General features: G+C 35.7%; 1 protein-coding gene across 1 annotated transcript; it reads right to left on the reverse strand.

Annotated features, from left to right (window-relative positions):
* Nucleotides 1-2,839: 2,839 nt before the first annotated feature.
* Nucleotides 2,840-10,383, reverse strand: LOC109237211 (peter Pan-like protein). The gene is made up of 7 exons (XM_019403483.1): nucleotides 10,229-10,383; nucleotides 9,416-9,595; nucleotides 7,279-7,509; nucleotides 6,960-7,052; nucleotides 6,689-6,876; nucleotides 4,048-4,241; nucleotides 2,840-3,225 (listed from the first exon to the last, which is right to left on the reverse strand). The coding sequence occupies exons 1-7, from the start codon at nucleotides 10,244-10,246 to the stop codon at nucleotides 3,068-3,070; spliced, it is 1,062 nt and encodes a 353-aa protein (XP_019259028.1). The 5' UTR covers nucleotides 10,247-10,383; the 3' UTR covers nucleotides 2,840-3,067.
* Between the last annotated feature and the right edge of the window lie 367 nt (nucleotides 10,384-10,750).

The following is a 10,750-nucleotide window of genomic DNA, read 5'->3' on the forward strand; positions in this document are numbered from 1 at the left end:
CTCTTATTTACGTTATTGATTATACAATAGGAACCACTTCATAGATTGATAATCGCGTTTAGATTCAACACCCCTTTGCGTTTTCATCTCCATTACACATTACCCTTCCCAGACCTTACTCGTGGGATTTAACTGGGTCGTTGTTATTGTTGTCGTTGTTGTTGTAGTCTCGAGATCTTGAGTTCGAGCTTTGAATATAGGAATTCTTCGGAAAAGTGCTTCCCCTTCAGTGGGTCCTATATGGCGTGGGTCCTATATGGCGTAAATCCAAATGTTTGATGGCTAATCAAAAAAAAACTTGTGACTAAAGTCATAGCTTGCCTAACCCTATGTTTTTCTAACAAATCACATGCTTCATACTTATAATAATGTGAGCTCAGTTGCAGTGTTTTGTTCGGCATAAGTTAAATCTAAGTGCCATTTTTGTAAAACTCATTGGTGCCTATGAACAAAGTCTTTCTTTGAAAAGAAAGAAAGATGTAAAGTAAGTTAAGGTTTGGAAACTTTCTTTTCAACACTGTTTGGTTTGGCAAAACGCGAACAATTAAATTGAATTCTAATGTTCCAACTACCTAAATTAAATGTCAAGTAAGAAAGGGTTTGTCCCCTTTCAAAACTACACAAAAGTGCTGCAAATAGGTTTTCTCCTTCTTTTTGGTTTCCAACCGGTGTCCAGTACCCGCATAGGAGCTCGACTATATCCGGATTGGCGCCGCATAGGGCTCCATTCGGGGAGAAGCGCTCGTTATCAAGGATTTTTCCATACCCAGAGCTCGAACCCAAGACCTCTGGTTAAGGGAATAGCAGCGACATCCGCTGCACCGCATCCTTTGGCGGTAAATATGTTTTCTTCTTCATTCTCTTTACATTCCAGATTTACCATTATTTACTTCCGGTACTTTCACAGTTTAATGGAACTAATGAAGAAGTATATGTTTTTAACGTTCAAAATTTAATTTGACTTAAATTGAAGAATAATATTGAATATGCTTAAATTGAAGAATAATATTGAATATGCTCTATACTCATTACCCCTCCTAAATCGCCCACTAAATTCATTACGTTGCTCCAATAATTCAGACGGACCAATTACTTAATTAAATTACTTATCTGACTTTGTACAGTATTTGTCTTAGCTTAAAAATACCATAAGCTAAACCATTAATAACAAGATTAAAAGAAGAATTTGATTCTTAGAAAAGATCCACTAGGAGTATTTATAAATGAGAAATAAAGACTTCCAATATGAAGAACAAATAATAAATATTGCCACTTGACAGTATATTCCTAAAGCATGTGCTTTGAGATAAATTATTTTAAGGAACTAAAAATAATTATTGACAAGTATAAACACAAGACATGACACATGTGCTTAGAGATAAGCTATTAAAAGATCTTCTGGAAGTTTTTACTTTTAAAATGATTTTAATTCTTTCTTTTACGGGTAGACCAAGAAAAGCAGTCAAATTACGTGTCTTTGATTGTTTAGTTGAAAATGAAATGGTAACGAGTTATTAGGATTTTCTCTTTTTCCAAGTTTCAAAAGGTGCTATAAAACCTCTTATCTTTAAATTAAATGGATGAAAACATTCTCGTCTAATATATAGATAGGTAGTAATGGACGAGCACATAAATGATATAAACTTATTTGAATCGGGTGTTTATATCAAATTAAAATAAAATATTCACAATTTAAAGTTTTGTTAAGAATTAAAGTGAGAATACATATCATTAAATTATAGTTAATTGATAAATGTATGTATGAAAAACACAAATATTTTATATTTATTGATTCAGTATAAACACCAAATACGAATAAAAATTTTATCCAGATAAAGCTCTTAGCTTTGCCATGACCAAGTCAAAATTAGGTATAAATCATTAGACTTCCTTATTTAATGACAATTAAGTTCTACTTGCTGAATTCGGAGCTTATTGGTACACCACTCGTGCATTATGTCACCTTCAACATGCATTATGTTTGGTTTCTTTAAGGAGAAAGAGGCTATTTAATTTTTGGTATATTTTTTAAGAAAATTATTTAATAGCATTAATTATAAATATTATTTGAGTGAATGTTGCATTATATCTGCTCGAATTACTCTTTCTCTTGCCTCAAACTTCTTATACTCCCTCCGTCCAAATTAATAGTCACTTTAGCTCAAAAAATTATCCCAAAATAGTTGTCCCTTTAGGAATTTAGAACTAAATTTGTTAATTATTTCCTATGCTATTAATATTAAAGAAGTTGTAGTTCTTTCCACTTATATTAAATTCTCAAAAAATATTAATAGGGTAACTTAGTAAAATAAATCTTATACTTATATTATTTTCTTAAGGACATGGATAACTAATACGAATTAAAATGGAAAGGAGGGAATAACATATAATTTAGGGCAAAAAAAAATTTCTATGATGTCTTCTATCTATGTAACACTAACCCAGAAAACGTACAGCGTTGTCCCATATTGTTTAGAGGATCTCTATGTAGCATTTTCATGCGTGACTTGGCTATTGATATCAAGATAAGCTAGCAGCCAAAAAACATTTTTCATATTACTATTTGGTATTATGACTGTGTCACGTGACTCACGTCCCTTGATATTTAGAGAATTTCGATTCAATATTAAATTTTGTAGGCTTTTGTCATTTGACTTTACCTGTACACAAATCTGTCGTTGGTTTTTTTTATGTTAGTGTATAAGTATGCAAATTTTAATATCTAAATACATACACATACCTTTTCTTAAAACAGTTTTCAATTATGTGTTTAGTGAGTTCAATAAATGTTATCTCAAAAGGTTAGGTATAACTATTATTACAGAATCAAAGGGAAAACTAGGAAAATAAATGACGGGTTAAGGAAAAGGTATGAGTAGCTCATACCAGCAAATTCAACAAATGATTCTTTCCTCTTCTACCATCATCTCACTATATATTGGCAATACAAGTAAAGACAAGGAAAACAGAATAAATAACATCCGTATAAAAGGGGAGGGGGGTGGGCGTGGGGGGGGGGGGGGAGTCAAATGCTCATCATTTTAAATCAGAAAATACATTTAAAGAGCTAATCCTCTTCTAACTCTTCTTCAATTTCTTGTTCCTCCTCATCTTCAATTTCTTGCTCTTCCTCAGCTGCATTTTCCTGCCCATCTGTATCCATCTCCTCCTCACTTTCTTGTTCATCCTCTTCTTCATTTCCCAGTTTTTTAGCGCTAGTATTTCCTGAAGGCATCAAGCATGACAGTCAGAGTAAACTGAAGCAATGCCACAAGTATTAATAAAAAAAAAAAACAAGGGAAAATGACATTGTATAGCCGCTCTCAAAATAATAGCCGAATAAATGTATATTTTTTTGTATATATGTATATACATTATGTATGTTATATACAAAAGTTACACAAATTTTATACACTTTTTCGACTACCAAATGTAAATAGTTTCTATCGCCGGGCTAAAAGTGATAATACCCCTATAAACATTCCTAAAATTGGAGCGCACAAGGCCTACTCAGAACTGAGACCAAGCATAGGAACTTGGTAGAAAGAAATTACATATTTCAGCATGCATACCTATCTCCTAACTAGTTTGATGAAGAATTTCCTAAAAAACCCATCATAAGGCCACATTCTTGTGCCTTTGCTTATGAAATCACATAGATACTTATTTTTACTAAATACAAACTAGAAATCAATGAATCATTATTCTTTCTCTACCTTGAACTCCCCGTGCAGACTGCTGGTTAAAAAAATTCTGTAGTTGGCCGAGCTAATGGGCAGCCAATTCACCAAAGATAGTTCCCACTACAGGCGATTCACTAAGATATAAACCAAGTATTTAGGTCGCATGTAAACATGAAGACAACCCGTATAATAGGCAATTAATCTTCTGAGTCTATATGGACAGGATCCCAAATTCTATTCATACCCTTCAAAGCAGTGTCAAATTCCCCTGCTCCAGACTATCCACCCACCTCCAATTCACCCAGTAAAAGAAAGAGGATTGTTTGCTTTAAAAGTAAGAAAGGGAGGTTATAGAGGAAAATACCGAATTCACTGAAAATGACCCGACCAGTACATAGGCCCTCTTCAATCTTGACGAGTTGAAGAGTCATCCTAGGTCCAATCTCTTGAAGTTTGACAGCACTTTTTGTAGAAGCTCGATTAACTCTTCCAATATCAGATGAAAGATTTACAGTTGCAGCCTCATCATCCGGTTCACTTTCAGATCCGTAACCAGCCCTTCATTGACAAAGCAGAGAAAGACAAATGAAAAATAAGAGAAGTATAACACTAACAGAAGACTACATTGCATTTCACATAACTAAGAAGGAAAATGTCAAACTTTTTCACTATCAAAAATTTTTTTCCCACGGTGACTGAAAATGGAATTTGCTAAATTACCAAGACATGCTAAGCAAAACAAAAGCCAGAATAGCCTACACGGAAATATATATCCCCATCTACTTCAGTTACTTCCTCGTCTCTAGTACTGAGGCATCCTTAACCAAAGAAAATTGTTCTGAGATACTTAAAGGGTCATTCCTTTGATAGATATGAACAGGAGGGTAGCAAAACCATCAAATGAGGGATGCAATTGGACAAGGAGAATTTGTTAGTTAGGTAATTGTGCATAAGATTCAATAATTTTTCTCCAACTCTGGATCATGTATTGGAAATCGCATTTAGCCTGTGGTCTTTTCGCAATTACACTTGTGATATATCACCACCTGTGCGTTGCACTAGTTGGAGGATGACCCTGCTGAGCATGGGCCCAAACTTAGAAAATGTGATTTGCTCAATTTTTCTTGGACTCAATGCTGATTGGTTTCTACCTTTGTGACGTGATCATTTATAATTTTAAACTTGGTCCCCGAAATTTAAATGTTGCATTTCTCATTACTATGTTTCTTTATGTCAACCGATATCTCTATGGAACTGCGGATGATGTACATAAGCAGCCTATGTAGAAAACCCAAGTGTTAGCTTGTACGTATTTCCCTGTTCATTTATATTTCTGTAATTTGCTAACAGACATCATTGAGTACGAACGCAAATACTATAAATCAACATGTTCCCTAGTAGACAACTAATGCCTTATCTACAAGCTAGAGATTCAGATTTTAAAGCAAAAATAATATGTCCACATTCCACCACAATCATGTTTGTCAATCAACAATGTCAATTGTGCCTGTGAACAAGGTTCATTTTTTATCTCTTATACGCTTCTCATGTGAACTTTTCTGCTTTCAATCCATATATTTTTTGATATGGTAAATAATTTTATTAAAAATTAGGGGAGACCCCGTGTACACCAAATTATGGTTCCGAATAAAAGAGGGCACCTCATGAGTACACCGAAAGAAACAAGAAACAAAAGATTATTTCTTATTCCATCACTTCAAATGCCCTTCTATTTCTCTCATTCCAAATAACCCATATGATTATAAGGACACAACACTCCATGCCTTTGGACTTCTTTTCTCCCTTCTTCTGTGAACCCAACTATGCAACGCCTCCTTCACTGTGTCCGGCATCACCCATTGCGTTCCAAACAAAGTAAGGAACGCACTCCACAAACCATTAGCCACTTGACCATGCAATAAGAGATGATCTACATCTTCCCCCGAGCTTTTGCACATGAAGCATCAACTAACATAGGTGATCCTCCTTTTTTAGATTTTCCACCGTCAAAATCACTCCCCTTTCCGCCAACTACACAAAGAAGCACATCTTTCTCAGTGCTCTGGGAATCCAAATTGAGTAATGAGGGCAGATTTAAGAGTGAATATTCCATCTCAACTCTCTCGCCACCTCCATACACATGATATATTGATCGACATATCCAACCCATACAATATCTCAACCAAATTTTGGATATCTTCCATCTTCTTCCTGTAGGTTCCTCCTAAATCTCAAATCCCAATGAACTATCGCCTCATGAGACCTACAAGTTTGTTGGACTATCATCTCTCTTTAGCAAGACACACAATATATGTTTTGGGGAAGGCTTCCCTCAACCCACTCTCCTCACACCACTTATGCGCCAAAAAACTAATCTTGCTTCTATCCCCAACCTGGAAAAAGATATATCCACTAAAAACTTCACATCGCTTCATAATACTCCTCCATAATCAACATCCAAATGGTACTGTGATGTTTCGGGTCCTCCATCGCCCTTCCATGCTATCATATCTTTTCGCTACCACCACCCTCCAAAATGCATTCTCCTCCACCCCAAATCACCAAATTGCAATTCATATAAGGTAAACGTCACAAATGGGCAATCACTTATGCATGCCAAACTTGTTAAAAAGAAAGAATATAACAATAAACAGGAAACAATTCTTAGTGTCAATCTAGAAAATATTATGCTAACTTATGGAAATGTCAAAGCTTTGCAAATAGCAAGAGGGTTTGGGAAGGTAGTAGCGATTAGGGCAACCCTGGTAGAAGTAAGAATAGAATTTCCGCGGTAATTCAGCGATCTCAGTTCCACATAACACAATTCCAGAAGGATATCAAACACAGATGGCAATACTAACTCTAAACCAGCTCCTCAACTCATTAGAAATAGAAAGGTCACCTCGAAAAAACTCAATAAATCAAATAGACTAATGAAGGAATGTTATAATTGCATAGAATAGCAATCAAAAGCCATATCAGCAGTAAGAAACATAGACACATACTTGGTCACGAAGTCACTAACATCTTGAAGACTTCTTAGATTAGGCACTTGATGGTTTTGCACAAATTTCCTGATCCTGCGAGAAACACCCACTGGCTGTAATCTGATGGAATAATGCCGAAAGTCAATAAGCTTTGTTTCTTTGTTGTAATTAAGTAATACAATCCTTTGGCACGAAGACAGTTTGACCTGCAAGTGTAACAATTTAGCGTTAAGATCTGGTGAAACAAACTGCGGCAAATATAGAAATTTACATATGGTTCTCACTCAACTGTATTTATGTCAATGGCAGGAAAAATGTTCTGGAAAATAAGTGTAGTGAGCTTTAGATGTTCCTCCCCAGTCCCAAATCCAGATAGAACAATCTGCAAACATAATTCCGGAGCTCAGCTAACCAGGTAAAGAAAAGAGATAATGCTAATACGAGACAACCTAGTTTATACAATGCCAACATCCCACGTCTTGATGGGATTATGCTACTTGATGTATAATATGATTCTAGGTGTAAGCAGGTTGAGTACATTCTCCTAAGTGCATGTACATGTCAGGGGGGTCTGAAATAGTCATCTAACTGTCAGCAGAGGAGATTACCAAGGGTGGGGTTTTGAAAAGATCCGGAGGGCATCTTGGACGGAGTTGAGATTGAGCAATATCAGTAGCCAATGAATATTCATGTACTTTGAACGTTAAAGTTGGACCTTGCATAGTTTTGGCAACCCTCAAGTATGGTGCAGAGTCAGTTTTTGACAATATGAGAAAATGCGTGACCCTCATATCCTGAGCAAGAGTCACAAAATCTTTGAGACTGTTTCGTTTCTTTTCCTGAAATTAAATTGAAGAAACATAAATTTAGTTAAACATATGCAAAATGCAGACAACAGATTCATTCTGTAATATGCAGAACCACATAAGTACAGAAAAATTTATAGCAGAAAACATATTCCTATTTCTTTTTCTTTATTTATGAGGAAAGCATATTCCTGTTTCTAGCTTATTTCAAAAGATAAAACAAGACATTGCTGCAAAAAGCTACACAGCTCATAAGTCAGGGAAACAAAAAGAAGCCAGAAGTGCGCAAGAGGTCTGTACTGCCAATGAACATACCATTTTAATTTCTAATTCCCTTTTTTCATTCAAATAGTAGGAATTCAGCAGCGAGATGAATATAGGCATAATGAGTAGTCCACACATTAAACGGAAAAAGTTTGTACAGGTAATAAAGTACATCCCCCCCTCCCTCCCCAGATTATACAAGCTCCTATTTGACTCTCTCCACATTGTCCAAAGGAATGGATGAGTAATCATCTCTTCGCAAGTTCACGGATCACAGTGCAGGAAAAGCTGTCTAATAAGTTCTCACTCTTCTGACACATCACCTAATGTTTATTCCCTTTACCCTTCTTTAAATTTGTAGCTGTAAGAGTTAAACCATGCGATACTGCACGGACAAAGAAAATGACCTGCTCTTGTGGTTTTGCTGTCCAAATAACTCTAAATTCCTTCCTCTCCCTTTCAAATAGAGTTGTAGAATGACCGAGAACACCCCACTAGATTGCATTTGCATTTCTCTGATGTATATTAAACCAACAGACCTGCATCATCATGATCTTCTACAATTTTTATTAATGATGGTGGTGTCCGGGACAACTTGAGCGCACCTCGACTACCAAGACTTAGGCGGATGGGAAAAATCGTCAAGTGTTTTTTGTCTCCGCTAGGGTTTGAACATGAGACCTCATGGTTCTCCACCCACTTCATTGACCACTAGGCAATCTCCTACAATTTAAACTACTTCTTGACTTCAAGTTCCAATAACTGCTTATGTTTCTGCTGAACACCTAGCTATCATATTCAGTTTTTTCATTCCTTTTTTTGTGCATAAGTAAGATATTTTTTTTCTTTACCAGAACATAAATTCTAGTTCTGTTGTCTTGCTGTCTTCGAGGCTTACATTTGTCTGTTTGCATCTTAGCAACTGGTTTTTCGTTATCTTTGCAAAAGATAGCGAAGGATAAGAGCAGCTGTTGAAGCTTTTCATAGGACCAAATTTTCTCCGTTTCTGGGGTTCTGTACTTCATTAAGGGGTCGTTTGGTAGGGTGTATAAGAATAATGCTGAATAAGGTGTATTAGTAATGCAGGGATTAGTAATGCATGGGTTAGGAATCCAAGCATTAGCTATGCAGAGATCATTTCTTATCCATTGTTTGGTGTAGTGTATTAAAAACTAAAACCCATTGCATAATTTTTAAGAAAATAGTTTGTTTACAAAAATGTCCTCCGTATTATTTAGCTTTAAAGGACTTTAAGGATTATTTTGCCTTTAACCATGCTAATGCATGCATTAATAGCCTTGGTATTGCTAATGCCATGGTTTGACAGGGTTTTACTAATACACAAAGCTAATGCATGCATTATTTTCTCTAATGCACTCTACCAAACGACCTCTAATTGTTATATGCTTTGTATTGTTTCTTTTCAAGGGTAGACTTGGTGTATACATGCAGTTTTGCCCAATGGATAAGTCGCAGTTTACACCAAATTTAGAAGAAACTTTGACAAAAATCAATAGCAGGATGGTTCTGATCATATTGGCAACATTAAATAGTAAAACAATAAGAAGACAACACTAATACTTCCTTGAATCAATTCAAGACTGTCAAAGCAAATACCAGATAATGCACCCTAATGCACGAATACATACATTTGAATTCTAAGTTAAGGCTCTACCTTGAGCTTGAGAGCAGTATAAGGATTCATCAATTTCCTCAAGTCCATTTGCAAGCGTCTGAGAGGCCCAGGAAGCTTCCCCCTTGCAAAGACGAAGCTCCTTGGAATCTTGTCTCCTGTAACATGGTCTACCGTTGGCTGCTTCTTCACAATGTGCTTGACAAACGGCTTCCTCTTCTTCTGATCAAATGGAGCATTCAAGAATTCAGCTCAACCACCACCACAATAATTGTCACATAGGTTACAAAACTTCAGATAAAGAAACCCATATCTTCTATGGAATCATCGATTAGTTAATCATCGTTTCTCGTTTCAGTTCAGGAAAAAAAACCAAAAAAAGAAAATGTCATAGGTAATTTTGTTTTCCTTTGCTTTCACGGAAACCACAAATGGATAAACAAAGTGCAACATCTTCCATTCAGACGACGGCTTCCTCACACAAATATTCAAGATTTCAGCACAGATGATTAAACTTCTGTTTTTGAGAAGGAAAAAATGGTCAGAAGTTAAAACCCAAAACTTCAATCCAATCATAGTTATTACTCATCATCACTTGTTCTAACCCGCGGAAAGACAGTTAAAAAACTCAAAACTTCAATTCAATCTATTCATAGTTTTCTGTATTCGGACAGATGACAAACCAAAAGAATAAAGGGTCACAAATAATTGTTGCAGCTAAAAAAATCCAGAAGTTTGTTTATTGTTTCAGCGCAGAAAAAAGTGACCTAAAAAAAGGGGTCATATGTAGTTGCGTTTTACGCATTTTCACGAACAAACCAAACATAGGAATTAAACAAAAGCAGAACAACTTACATTCCTGAAACGAGCCATGCTCTCTGCAAATATGCTTCCAAGTCTGCTTGGATTACAAATTTATCAGTTTTGGGGATTTTTATAAGAGCCCAATGCTTCAGAGGTTTAGGGCAGTGGAGGAGGAAAGAGAGTTACTACTTAAACCCTAGCTAAAAACCTCTACTCTTTGTGGGGGATAATACTGTAAACTGTTATGAGCATATATATATATATATATATATATATATATATATAAACCTTATGTAAAACTATATATTACTACTGGTAAATTCAAAAAATGGTGGTAGGGAGAAAAATGTAATTACATTGATAACGATCAAAGAAGAGAGAAATTGAAGAAAAGGGCCCATGACGAAAAGCAAGAAACGGCTAATGAATTGGGCTTAAGTATGCAAATAGCGTAAAAATTGCGCCGGACGTCTCATTTGGTCGCCCCCATTTAACCTATAATCATTTTTTTTTTAAATTTTTAACTTGTACCCCACTTTTTTAAACAACTTCAGCCCCTTTCTCCTCCTCCTT

This window comes from Nicotiana attenuata, unplaced genomic scaffold (genome assembly GCF_001879085.1).
Source record: "Nicotiana attenuata strain UT unplaced genomic scaffold, NIATTr2, whole genome shotgun sequence".
NCBI classification, from domain to species: domain Eukaryota; kingdom Viridiplantae; phylum Streptophyta; class Magnoliopsida; order Solanales; family Solanaceae; genus Nicotiana; species Nicotiana attenuata.